General features: G+C 25.7%; 1 protein-coding gene across 1 annotated transcript; it reads left to right on the top strand.

Moving 5' to 3' along the window:
• The first annotated feature begins 12,501 nt into the window (after positions 1–12,501).
• On the top strand, positions 12,502–14,195 carry LOC124926963 (isocitrate dehydrogenase [NAD] regulatory subunit 1, mitochondrial-like). Its single transcript, XM_047467298.1, has 4 exons — positions 12,502–12,626; positions 12,732–13,242; positions 13,313–13,552; positions 13,631–14,195. Exons 1-4 carry the CDS (start codon positions 12,607–12,609, stop codon positions 13,982–13,984), a joined length of 1,125 nt encoding a protein of 374 aa, XP_047323254.1. The 5' UTR covers positions 12,502–12,606; the 3' UTR covers positions 13,985–14,195.
• The last annotated feature ends 887 nt before the right edge of the window (positions 14,196–15,082 follow it).

The following is a 15,082-nucleotide window of genomic DNA, read 5'->3' as shown; positions in this document are numbered from 1 at the left end:
ATAAACTAGTCAAGTAATTGTTTTAGTTTTCTGTGTCAAATTCAAATAAAAATCACTATTTATGTTACAAAATTGACTTGAACACTAACATGATGGAGTTGAATCTAAATTTTATTTAGAGGGTGGTACTTAATTTAATATTATAAAAAAAGAAATAAGTTGGAACTAATTATATAAAGCAATATTAAAATATATCAAGGACAATATTAATAAAATAGATTATATAATAGTATACAGTATCAACACAAGTGGGAATTTATTTATTATTATTATTATTGATCCCACTTGGAAACGTGTTTTCTCTAAGGTGTAATAAGATGGTGACATATATTATACAATATTAAAAAGTGACTTTTATCTAATGGTTCTTGGTCGTTGCATCTGCCTGCTACCACACTATTATATATTTTGAACTAATGATATTACATATTGCAAGGTACATGTAAATTCAATAATAATGAAGGTATTCAAAGGGTGGTTTAGTGTTGAATATATCAAATCGGAATTCAGAATAAGATACTAGTCAAGTTTAGAAAAGATAGATTACAAATGAACAAACAAATCAATGAATCAAAAATTAAATTATATGATTAGTTAGGATATAAAACGATCTATTATGATCAAATATGTTATATATATTCAAATAACTGAACCAATTTAATTCACATTTGAAGTATATTAATTAATATTAAGGTGTACCAAAAATTCATATGTATATACTAACTAAATTTTTATATTTTTGTTTAATACGATAATTTTGTTTAAAAATATTATATAGTGGTATTTTTATAATAGTTTTATTTAATTAGTTATTTTTAAATGGGTTTAAAACACGTCAAATATGAATTATCGAGTTTATATGATCAGATATTTAAACAACTATTAAATCATATCAATCCATTTTTATCGAATGTAAGTCGGAACGGATCTAGAAATTAATGTTTAAGTGAGTTTGAATTTTTTTTTTAACGTGGACTTAAAGAAAATAAAAGAGAATTATTAATAAAACAAGTATATGAATTTAAATTTTATTTTATTCTTTTTATTTGGTAGAATTTGAGAAACAAAATATTGAAAAATATAGAAAATTAAGGTGTCATTTCACAATCTTATCTTAATTAACTCTCATCAATCATAATGTATGTAGATTCACCCCTGAAATTAAGGTCTCTAAATACTATATTCAAATTTTACACTTTAAATGTTTTTGCACATTAAATTGTTTTAAGAATACAAATTTAAATTTTGAATACTATTAATTTTGTAATACTATATATATATATATTATTAGTGATTAATTTCCATCCAACCAATCCATTAAATGATGATCATGGCATGAATCAATTAATCTTCTTGAACACTTGCAAACTCGTGATATGTTTTAAGGTTTAATTAGGGCTTTGATTTGACATAAATTAACATTAATAAATGGATGTGAGTTTCCAAGAAAAGAATACAACAATGTCTTAGAGAGTGGGCGGCTAAGTTTGACCCGTAAGTAGTTATCATACCCAAAAGCCCTTTGGCTTGAATAAAAGAATCTTCAAACATGGCTTATAATCTCTAGTCATTAATTAATTCTATGTAAATTTCCTATTGCCTTTAATTCAACTGTCAACATTTCTTCTCCTTCTTCTTTGTTTCTTTCTGTCTTTCTAGTCAACCATTTTAATATGTAAACCTTGTTCCAATGAAAGTGCCCAAGGAATCTGTCCAAGATTGTTTGTTTGTATGTTTAATTTGTTTGTTTTATAGTAAACTAGCATTAACATCTTTAATTCGACTTATAACAAACAATGGTATTTTTTATCATTAACTCGTTATGTTTTCGTTTGAAAATTATCGCAGATTCTTAGAACAATAACGGCGGTATTTATTAAGTGAATTAGGCTTAAATCAATAAGGATGGTAGATGATGTCCATTAATGACGATGGTGATGTCTTGGTCCTGAATTTATATTATTTAACAACCATATTTTGGTACTGTCACTAAAGAATATTAACAGTCGTTAATGATTAACCGGGAAACTACCTACATGTGCCACGGTTAATCATTATTAGTACGTGACGAAAATATTTAATTACCGGCACTTTTTTACTGGGGTAAGCAAATAATGAATTTAGGTTTAGTTTGCTCACCCTAATAAAAAAAAAATGGGTTGGTTTAAAAAAATAATTGATATTTTACTTTATTTATTTTAAGAAAATATGTAGTTACTAACTGTATTTTGGGATGAGAAGAAATATAATGTAAATCACATCTACTTACTATTGTATTTATGTCAGATTTTATTGTTGCAATTGTTGGAAAGGTAATAGACTTTAACCGGGGACATGTCTTATGTCATAATTGATATATGAGGATTTTGATTATGGATTTGAAGATATTAAATATAATATGAAAAAGGTGATTGTCATAAAATCACAATGATAAAACAAGTATTATATGTATAATGATATTTTTTTTATCTAAATTAACTATAATAATACGAGGATAAGACCTAATTTATATTATCACTAATGTATTATGCTACTTGATCGAATTAAAAAGTGGTTCATTATATTGTTAATAACATGTCAATTCTTATAAGAAACACATGTGATTGGTAAGAGTAAATTAAAATTGTTAACAATTTCGTTAAGAACATTACTGAAATTATTGTACTAAATTGTTTGAGTGTATTGTACTACTACAACTAGTCAAGAAATAATTGAATAATCATTTAATTATATAAGAATATTCTTATTGTCTTTTGTTGTAACAATTATTGATAGAAATGTTTTTACTTGTCAAAATTATAAAATATAATATATCTATTTGTCAAAAATATGTTATTGAAAAATTTTCTATAGCATTATTTTAAAATTTGTCAAAAGAATATTTTTTATTTATCAAATTTTAACTTAAAATACTTTATCTTATAATTCAATCATACTTTATATCAAATACAAGCAAAATCATTTCACTTTTATTGTGACAATTTTTAAAATTGATTGTAATTTTGAGAATGATTATGACAAAATAACATAATCAAAACATGAATAAATACTTAGATTAAATGTGAGTTATCAGTATATATAATAAGAATTACAGAATTTGATTTCAATACTCTAAAATAAATGGGTGTAAAGAGTGAAGGTGAAACATGCACAAATAAGTTACATTTTCCATTGTGTTAGACTTCTTAACTTCCTCATTAATTGGCCATACAATGGGCTATATATTATATTTCACTAATAATCATCATGTGTTTAAATGTTAGTTATAGACAATAAAAAAACACAAGGAACCTAATGTGTCACATATAAATAAAAATATAATCATTAATTGTTATATCATAAAACAATATTGAAATGAGTTTAGATAATAAAGATATATACAAATAGGGAAAGTTATGTATCAATCTTGCAAACTCAAGAGTTGATTTCCTAATGAATTAATTAATCCCAAAAGTTGAGAAAAAAAAAAGTTTATTTGAATATTTTAGAGGTGAAATTTTGATCATAGACATAATATATATTCCCATATAGATATTCAATCACCTCAAGTAAAAAAAACATTCTAGGATTTAGATATTATGTTTATATAGTACACATGTGTTATTAAGTCTGTATTTTAATTTAATAACTGTCTATAAATTGAACTATTCTGAATAGTTTATATAAGCAAGAGATAGATCGGTAAGGATTATTATTTTTTTGGTCTAACATAATTCTTAAATTCGATCAATCTTTCAAAAAGATTAACAAACATCAATTATTCCAAAGTCAAATTACATATAATTTGTATTAATTATGTTAGTCGATAATTTAAAAACAATTTTATCTCACTATAGTAGTTCAAATGAAAATAATATTTATTAAGAAACGAAACCTATTATAACTCTATTAATTCTTCATCTCTGAACGATATTTTGATGAATAATTAGGCATATAAACTCTGAAAGTATGCTTTATTGTATGTAAATAAAGGTAATGTATACTTTAAAAAAAAAAAGAAAAAAAAAAGAATTCTTAATGTATAAGATATGGATCCGCACGTGATATACACGAAGAGTTATGGTAAAAAGAGAAAAAGAACGGATCTAAAAGAATATCCAAATTAATTACAAATATTTTTTTAAAAGAAAGTAGCAATAGCCAAGTAATGTGAGGGGGATCTTCTTTTTTTCTGTTACCCCCTTCTTTAATCATTTTGGTCATATAGAATAGGACTTTTATAAAGGATAAAGGAGAGGTGATTGGTTATTAATGACTGTCAATCTAATTTTCTTAATTTCTTTCTTTTCTTTGTAACATAATATATACATTATTATTATTATTATTATTAATTTTTTAATGTCAATACTATATACGTGATTTTCTTTTGTTAAAAGAAATTTAAAAAATATTAATATATAGTAATAATATATATATATATATTTTAAATAAATAAATAATATTTTAATTAATGAATTAAGCAATATAATTATTAAATAATATTTAATTATGTTAAAATTATTTTTAAAACTTTTCTCCAAACAAGCTAATAACACAGAAAAAAACAAAAGTACTCTAAGGTCACCAAACATTCTCGAACCATGTAAGGAACTAATGTTAATGACTTTTTCATTATATACATACAAAAAAATAAACCTAAGTTATTTTCGGTTTGAATTATTTAAATAATTTTAAATAACTTATCATAATTTAATCACATTAAAATTTATAATAATTTATGTTAATTATATATTTATATATTTTATATTTATTACAAAAATAACTTAATTTTAAGAATAAGATTCTCAATCCAAATAAGGACAAAATCAGATTATGGAATAATTTTCTCCTTGTAATTTTTTGAACTTAAAAATGTTTAATACTAAAAACGTTTAAGACGCAAAGATAGGAAAAATGTGCTCAATAAAGAGAAAATGTAACAAACAATTACCGTCAATTGAATGTACATTATCTTAAGGATGGTAATTTACTGAAAAATAAAGAGTATGAAAATATAGTAAATTGGTCAGTTAAAACAATAAGGGAGCTCATAAAATTTTATAAATCAAAGACTTATACTATCAAGAGCAATTCTAACCGTAGAGTAAACGAAGTCTGGAAAAATAATATAGAAAAGAAAACAAAGGATCGTGCTTATAAAGGAAAAATCTACTTGAGACGATGTTAAAATAAAAGTGAAGGTATTTTGAATTTAAATTGCCAACTGAAATAGAGAAAATATGTGTTAAGAAATGAGAAAATGTAGTGATTGAAAATTACATAGGAAAAAACAAAGTATCATTCACAGTCACCAAAGAAGGCTTAATGAAACAATGGGAATAGAAGAGATTAGAGAAGGTTTCCGCAAATAGACATGATCTCTATTTTCCGCAGTTCAAGAAAGGATCAAACTTGAATGATATTCTAAAACATGGGCATACTTATGTTGAATCCAACTGTATGAAGCTGGAGAGATCGATAGTCTAATTAAAGAATTGAACTTACTAAGAAAACCAAAGGAAACAACTCATATATGGTTTAAGCTTTCAAACATTCATCACACATGTACAATGTAGAAGCTCTAAGTCACTTTGCAAGATTATTGAGGAAACCATTACACATGGACTCAATTACAGAAGGAGGATAACAACTTACCTTTGCTAGAATAAGCATTAAAGTGCATCCTCGAAATACGCTGCCAAAAAAGATGACAGTAGTTGACATGAAAGGAAAGTCTACAGTAATGGAAATCTCATATGAATGGAGGCCACACATGTGTATTTTCTGCAATATTTTTCAATATGTTGCACTAAATGTGCAAAAAGAATTGAGAAATAACAGAAAATCTTAAAAGCCAGGAAGAAAAAAGCAGAAAAATAAAACGAAAAAATCAAGGATTAAAGAGCATATTGGGGAAGTTAAAGTCCATCAACAAGAAAAAAAATACAGATGAATAAATGAGAAAGAATAAAACAATTATGTAGATGAGAAAAAGCACGGTAGAATCAGATAATAAAGAAAGCAATGAAATTAATGAAACATGGAATGTTGAAGAAGATAAACCTAAAGACAAAGAAGATGAAGAAGTAGAAGATGAAATCAAAAATATAGTAGAGGAGAAAAGCGAAAAGGAAACTAAAATTGTTGATTCTCAAACACGTAAAATTGAAGCAGAGAAAAATAGTGACAAAAATCCTTAAATCCAAAAGAATACATTTATCATATTAGTACGGGTTCATATAGAGAAAGATTAAACAATGTGAGCAAACATACACTATCATCTAATTCAATTCAATCTCACTTCATGAAGAACGAGAGATGAAAGGGACGTGGAAGAAGACAATATAGGCGGACATGGAGACAACACATGTTGAGATAGATAGATTGTAGTCTTTGTTCATTATAATATGTGTTTGTAATGTGGTTTGAATACTACAATTCATAAATTTTTTGGTCTTTTTTTGTTATCTTACCATCAAAACTAGGGTTTGTCTAATTTTGATTATTGATCCTCTCACTTTTTGAATTTCTTAATGAAATGGTGTTAAACCATTTAAAAAAAAAGTCTCGCAATAATAATTCATATATTAATATCATTTTAAATCTTCTTAACCTTCTCAAAATCACAACAAATCAATATTTTTAAATAAAACAAAATTTATTTAAAAATTCACTATAGTTCCAAAAATTATTTTATCATAATTATATTGAATAAAAGAATGTAATAAATAATATATAATTTTAAGGTGATATATATATATATATATATATATATATATATATATATATATATATATATATATATATATATATATATATATATATATATATATATTAAATTGTTTAAACAACTAAAAATATAAAATAAATTAAGAGAACATCTTTAAATAAACCAAATATTGATTTACATAAAAAATGAAAATCAAGATTGATCGAACTCTAGCTACCATTTTAATATTCTTTGGAGCTCTACGGTTTTGTCACTACGGGGCATTATCGATATTTTTAAAAAGCTCAGAGGAGGTATGTTTTTGTTATTATTTTATTTTATTTGTTATATGGTATCTTGTCTTCATTTATGTTTTTCATCATGTTCATGTAGTTATGTATTTATAACATATTAATTTTTTTAATAAATTATTTTAAGAAAACAATAATAATAATTACCGAAAGAGTTTGAATTCAAATAGTTTTAGATGAGAAAAAACGGTACAATTTAGAAATTACTGTGGATATATATATAAGTGGTACATAAAAGTAATTTCTACTGATTTTGTGGTACAAGTACTTTGGATTTGGAAATCATGACCATGTGTGATAATATTAATAATAATAATTTTCAAATTAAATAATAATACTGTACGGATTGTCGGGCAACTTTTATGTTTAATGTTGTAATGAATTAGTTAAGTCATAAAGTTTTTACTATAATTAATTATAGTATTGTTAATTAGGTTAACCAAACTTTTCAAACCTAGCTAATGGGCCGGACTATCATACCAAAATTGGTGTTAGGCTCGATTAGGGATGCTATTAGTTATATTTTGGTACTTTTTTTTTCATTTACCAAAAATTAAAGTATACTTTTATTTTTTTCATTATTTATTTTTATGTCATTTCTGCACCAAGAGATTAAGAGTTAGTTTACTTAGGCAGAGTTGGATTGAGTTTTTTAAATAATTCAAACAAAAATAAACATTATTTTACTATATTTTTATTCATTCATCACACTACTCAAATTATAAATTAAAATAAAAAAATATTTTTTATTTTAAATTATTATTTTTTAATTTATTTATATATATTAATAAATTTTAAATTTATTTACTAAAAATAATCATAACTTCCTCAAAATCATTAACCATCATTATATTTTTTCCAATCTCTAAATTTTTAAATAATCTCAATCCAAATAATGCTTTATATACTTTATATTATTTATTTCAAGTTATTCAACTTCTTCTACTCCTAATGTATGTTTTTGATATATAGTTGCATGTTTGATATTTTTAAACCTTCAATTTCTTTCTTTCTTTATATATATATTTGTAATCATATTAATAATGAATATAATATATATATATATATATAATGTTATGTATTTAATTATATATATTTAAAAATATTAATTATTTTAGATTTTTGAATAATATTTTATAAATCATCAATAATATATAACTTACTACTTAATTATATTTTATAAGTTTAAATTTTTTACTGAATATAATTTAAATTTTTATTAACTTAATTATATTTTATAAGTTTAAATTTTTTACTGAAAATAATTTAAATTTTTATTAACTTAATTTTAAATATTAATAAATTACTTAAATTAAATTATATTGAGTTATAAGTTTTTTTTAATATAGAATTTTTATATTTAATTTTAAAAAAATATAAGAAAAAAAATTATTAACAAAAATATACATAATTATGGATTTTTGAAAGGTCAGTTTTATATAAATATTTTATTATTTAAAAAAAATTACATCTAAGAGTTAGTTTGATCTATATTTTTTGAGATTTTGTTCAACAAAATAAAAGAATAAGTTATTTGATTAATTAATTAATAATTAAATAAAATTATAAAAATAAATAGAATTAGAAAATAAAAATATTAGGCAAACTCGACTTAGGCCTTGTTTGAGAAAGTGGTTTTTTTGGATTTTGTCTAGGTTTTATCCAAAAAAACCCTTGTTTGATAAAAAGTAGGAAAAAACTGGTTTTTAAAATTTAAAGACTAATTTGCCCTTTGACTTTAGAAGATATGGTTTAGGTGAGAGAATGTTGGTTTGGAGAGAGAAGATAAAATTAGAGGGTAGTTTTGGTATTTTAATGATAAAATTATTTGATTTGATGGTTGATAAGATGTTTGGGTTTTGGGATAAAAACTGGGTTTTATCCCAAAAACCCCTTCATCAAACGAGGCCTTATTAACTTATAAGCTGAATCAAATAAAGCCGTACAAAAGATATATATATTCTTCCAAATTTATTGTTGCAAGCAAACTAGCTTTTGGAATTGATGTATCTTGTAAGAAGACTTGTCTTGTATGAAGACATCAATTTGTGTTTTTCTTTCTTCTAAGAAAAAAATATACTTACAATCATGACTTGTACTATAGTTAAAGATATTTTTAATTAGTGAAAATATTTTTCTAAGAATTATTATTGTAGATAATATTTTTGTATTTAAGAATTTGTTCTTTTTGGGTTTTTAAAAAAATTTAATCAAAATTAATTTTTTAATTAATTAATTCTTAACCATTACAACACTCATTTAATTAACTAAAATACTAAAATATCATCTATTTTAAATTATTATTTTTTATTTTATTTATATATATTAATACTCTTTAAGTCTTTTTATCAAAAATAATCATTACCTTTTTAAAATCATCACCGGTCATTATTTTTTCTTTCTTAATATTTAAAAAAAAACTCCAAACAAGGCCTAAGTGACTAAATATTTCGAAATATTTCGAGCTCACATATATGAGTTTGAAAATGGTTAGGTACAAATTATATATTTTTTTATTTGATATAAAAGTTATTGAAATATATGATTTTTAAAGTAAAAGATAGATAAAGAAAAATATATATATAAGTAATTTTTTATTAAAAAAAAAGTTATTGTATATTTTTAGATGACACATTTTATTTTATTTTGTCAAATGATAATCTTTTAATTTTTTCTTGGTCACTTTGACCAAAAGAAGATACCAAAATAGCTTTTGAGCAATTGAATGTAATTTAATATTTTCTAGACAATTTTGTAGGATGGTTGGTTACTTGGTTTGAATGAAATTAAAATTTATATACGAACATGAATAGTATATATCTATATATAGTATAGGTTGTTTAATGAATGAATGGTGTCTCAAATTAATTCGTCTATATAAGGAGTACTACGTAGGGCCCATGCATATGCATGCAATTTAGCTATATATGGTGGTGTGTCTATCGTCTCTCTATACATTAAGTTTAATTCAGCTCTTTTTTTCTTCGTTTTATTATTTATATACACAGAGCCGGGTCCTAGGTTTGGGCTGCCCTAGACCCCGGTAGAAAAAGTTCAATATACATTTTGTTGTCTTAGGTCTAGTTTTAAAAATTCATTTAAAAAATTATTTTTTTTTTTGAGATTTGAACTCATAACCATATTAAAACTCTAATTTTTTTATCTTGAACGAACAAGATACAACAATTTATGTTTAAAATTACAATAAATTTAAGTAAATAGTTTGATATTTTTAACCAATTGGTTGTCCTGGAAAGTGAGATGCCCTAGTCCGAGGGTTTGCCGGACTTACCCCTATGTATACCTTGGATATAATTTAATTTATTTGTTCCAGCTTATTATAGTTAGATAAGAGAGAATAAGAAAATTGTGTTTAAACAAAAAAAATTATATATATATATATTTAATTAAATTTTGTGTTATGTAGAAGATATTATTATGAATAATAATATTGATGTATAGATAAATATAGGCATAGCTAGCTAGGTATATATAGGATCTCCCAACTAGTGCAAGTTGTTCACATTTCCCTCTCACATGATCAATCATATAATATCGTCGTCCTTGCTCCAACTTTATTTAAAATTAAACGGGTTATGATCATTTAACTGCCATTTATGGGTCGGGTGGGGCGGGTTTTTATTTTTTATTTTTTTTTGTATTTGATATATATATATATATACTTTATTGCTTTCTTCTGTGTAGCTAGCTAGTAATCATTTTTTATTCTTTTTCACCCAACTTTAGATTATAATTATATATTCTCTTTTGTTTTTATAATATATAGTGCTCAATCACTTCACGTGAAATAATAAGAGTTGACTCCCATTATTGATTTCCATTCATAGTAATTATATAAAAAGTCATCAGAATTGGACATTATTTTTTTACAATATATATATATTTGCTAATTAATTATTTAAAAAAATTATAGGTCACTTCAGTATTACTATAACCGACTATTTAAACATTTGAATGCGGATAATCTTTTACTGATTCGAATTCACTAAAATAACTTTAATTAAATGATTTTTTGCTTTGGTTAATTATATATATATATATATATATATATATATATATATATATATATATATATATATATATATATATTCTTTGATAAAAATGTGCTATAATAATTGACATAAATAATTATAAATAAAAAAGGACCACTCCAACGCTCCCTCCAACCTTCAACACCAATAATCAGTGATAACTGGGCCCTAAATTTCAGTTTAGTGGACTGGTAGGGCACAAGCATTTGATTATTTGGACCTTGTTTGAAGTTGGTTAGGAAAAACGATATTTATCGTCATTTTATTAAAAAAATCACAAAAACGAGAAAAACGGACTTGTTTGAAGTTGGTTATTTGGGAAGTTTTATGGAGTTTTTGTAAAAAGAAATATAGTTTAATAAAGAAGTACGAATTATTTGAATTTATAATTTGTTGAATTACTATAATATTGTTTTGTATTTAAAATTTATAAAATTAAAATAAAGGTATTTTAGTAAGTTATTCGATATTTATAATGATATTGATGTTTATAAAAATAAAATAATTTTTTTTTTTAAAAAAATGGGTCAAACGAGCAGTGTCTTACAGTTTCAAACTTTCAATTAATTGTCAAAATTTCATTTCAATCAACTAATTAATAAAATGTCCGAAAGCCCATCCATTCCATCAAAGATATATTATACCATCTTTTTTAAGACAAGGCCCAAGCCCATCCAATTTAATCAGCTTTATTAAATATAAGGTTATTTCAATTTGAATAAGAGTAATAATTCATGTCTATAAATTTTTAACTTTTTTTTTATAGAGAATGTTTACTTTCATGAGTGGATTAAAAGTTTAATATGTGATAAAATTTATAGACCATAGGTCGTAATTGATTTCTCTTTAGGTTTATCGATAGATAGTAGAAAAACATAAACTCCACACCCACATTAAACATTTCTATCCAGGTCAAGTTCAGATTCAGATCAAAAATTGGGAGATCCAATAAATATAAGATTAGAACAACTTAATGAATCGTTCTTCATTATAGATCCATGTATTATTTCCGCAACTAAAATTTCTCTCAATTTATCGACGTAAAATTTTATGATTATTAACTTAATGAATAAATAAAGATAAAAGACTACCAATTCTAATATAATATCTTGAATTCAATAATGAGTATATAGAACACTATTTCAATTGCCCTTACATTTCTAAAGTAAAGAGGAAGAGGGATTGACTATCCTCATTAGGTAAAAGATTTTTATGGGTGTGCATATTCCTCTATTAAACATGGGTCTAGAATATATATTTTGTTTAAGTCAAGTCCAAAATTTATAAAAAAAAATTGATAATTTATTTTTCCTAATATTAGTAAACTAAATAAGGTTTTAAGTTTATTTTATATCTTATATAGACAAATTTTCTCAAATGATTCTATTAATTTTCTTATTATTACTTTACTTCTACTAGTAAATTAATTAATTAAGAAAATAAAAAAAATGTTCGCCGCCGAAAAGGAAAGAAAGAAGAAGACGGGATTCTCGTCAACTGAGAGCTGTCTGTCTGTTTTTCTCTCTCTAGACTCCATCAACTTCATCTCTGGAGCATGAGGAATTCTCTCTGTAGGTAATAATCGAAACCTTTTACTTTATTCAAATCTCGTTAACGATCGATCGATCGATCTATCAGATCAAAAGTCAATTGAATCGAAAACCATCAATCAATGGCTAGACGAACCCTACCCCTCCTGAAGCAACTATGCCGTCCTCTCCTAGATTCATCATCTAGGTCAAGCACCATCCGGAACGTCACCTACATGCCTCGACCAGGTGACGGCACTCCAAGGCCGGTAACCCTAATTCCCGGCGACGGAATCGGCCCTCTCGTAACCGGCGCAGTTGAGCAGGTGATGGAAGCGATGCACGCACCTGTTTACTTCGAACGCTACGATATTCATGGTGATATGAAGAGCGTTCCGACAGAGGTAATCGATTCGATCCGCAAGAACAAGGTATGTTTAAAGGGAGGTCTAATTACTCCAGTTGGAGGTGGTGTTAGTTCACTTAATATGCAATTGAGGAAGGAACTTGATCTGTATGCTTCCCTTGTTCACTGTTTTAATCTTCCTGGTTTGCCTACTCGTCATGAGAATGTTGACATTGTTGTGATTAGAGAGAATACTGAAGGAGAGTATTCAGGATTAGAACATGAGGTTGTTCCTGGAGTTGTAGAAAGCCTAAAGGTATCAAATTTGGTTATACCCATTGGGGAAATTGTGTTTGTAATAACTAAACAATAAGCAATTTGTGCAGGTGATAACAAAGTTCTGCTCAGAAAGGATTGCAAAGTATGCGTTTGAGTATGCATACTTGAACAACAGGAAGAAAGTAACAGCAGTTCATAAAGCAAACATTATGAAACTTGCTGATGGACTGTTTCTAGAATCATGTAGAGAGGTTGCAAGCAAGTATCCAAGTATTCACTATGATGAGATTATTGTCGATAACTGTTGTATGCAACTTGTTTCAAAACCCGAGCAATTTGATGTTATGGTAAGCAATATTATGATGATTGGTGATTACCCTTTTGAGCTGTCTCTGAAAAGAAAATGGTGATTTTGATAATGTCAGGTGACTCCGAATCTGTATGGGAATCTAGTTGCGAATACCGCGGCTGGAATTGCTGGAGGGACTGGTGTGATGCCGGGAGGGAATGTTGGAAGTGATCATGCTGTATTCGAACAAGGTGCGTCTGCTGGAAATGTGGGAAACTTGAAGGTTTTAGAACAGAAGAAGGCTAATCCTGTTGCATTGCTTCTGTCATCGGCTATGATGTTAAGACATCTTCAGTTTCCTTCGTTTGCGGATAGACTTGAAACTGCAGTGAAGACTGTGATCAAAGAGGGCAAATATCGAACCAAGGATCTTGGCGGAGTCAGCACTACTCAAGAGGTTGTTGATGCTGTCATTGCTAATCTCGATTGAATTTGAGGCACTAAACTAAGTCATCATATTTTTATACTGTCGTGTCAATAAATACATCATTGGTTAAGGCAATTGATTTGGCGTTTTTTTATATCATATTCTTGTTTAATAACTTCCCCAAGTTAATTTGTGTCTTGGGAAGAAACACTTCTAGCTTTTGAAGATGAGTATTTAACATAGCAGGATTGCTTCTTTGCTTGGTTGATTGTTTAACAATTATTTTTCAGTATTTTTGTTTGTGGAATGTGGAAACATAGATTATTCTAACTATGGGTAAATATTCAAAATTGAGTTTTTAACATTTTAAAATAATGGCTCAATTGTTATTTTAAAGATCAAGATTTGGTTGTAACTAAATTGATAAAACCGTTTAGAAACGTTTTTCTAATTAGTTTGTGTTAAGCTTGAATTATAACTTGACTTTCTGAGTTTTTTTATTTCAAGAAATTAGTTCTTAATTGTTGGAACCGAGTGGGGAATTCTATAATCAAAGGGCAACGAAAGAGTTTTGTAGTGGAGAATTTGAGATGAGGGGAAAAGAAGAATCAAGTGTGAGAAAAAAATATTGCTGGTCTATACCAAACAATCCAAAGGTTCAAAACCTAAAATAAAATAAGAGTGAAGAACTTTCACAAGAGAATTCAAATATTCATTTTCATGGGTTCTTGGGGAAGAAAAATCAGTCTTATATAGTTGTTGTCTTGCCCCCACAATATTCAAAATTATTGTTGTAATAACATAACATAATTCGGTTTGAGAAATATAAGAAAAAGAAACAAAATAGAATATTAAAACAAAAAACAGAAATGTAGTCCAAGTGCACACTATGACCGATGAAGGTGCTGAATTATTCTAGGACCGGTGCATTAATTTGAAGACCAAAGTTTCTTACATTTATAATTGAAATTGTAGTTAGATAAGTATTTTTTTTTTTTTTTTGAGATTTACGTATTCTAATCTCAAATGTGTGGGTGGGTGACTAAAATAATGTAGAATCGAAGATTTGATAAAATTTAAAGGCAGATAAATTTTGTATTTATTTTTTACATAATTTTGTGTATCGTTTACCAATTTAATATATTTGTATTTTATTTGATT

Source organism: Impatiens glandulifera, chromosome 2 (assembly GCF_907164915.1).
Source record: "Impatiens glandulifera chromosome 2, dImpGla2.1, whole genome shotgun sequence".
In the NCBI taxonomy this organism is placed as follows: Eukaryota; Viridiplantae; Streptophyta; class Magnoliopsida; order Ericales; family Balsaminaceae; genus Impatiens; species Impatiens glandulifera.
The sequence above is the reverse complement of the archived record's forward strand: the minus strand, read 5'-3'. Positions and strand labels throughout refer to the sequence as shown.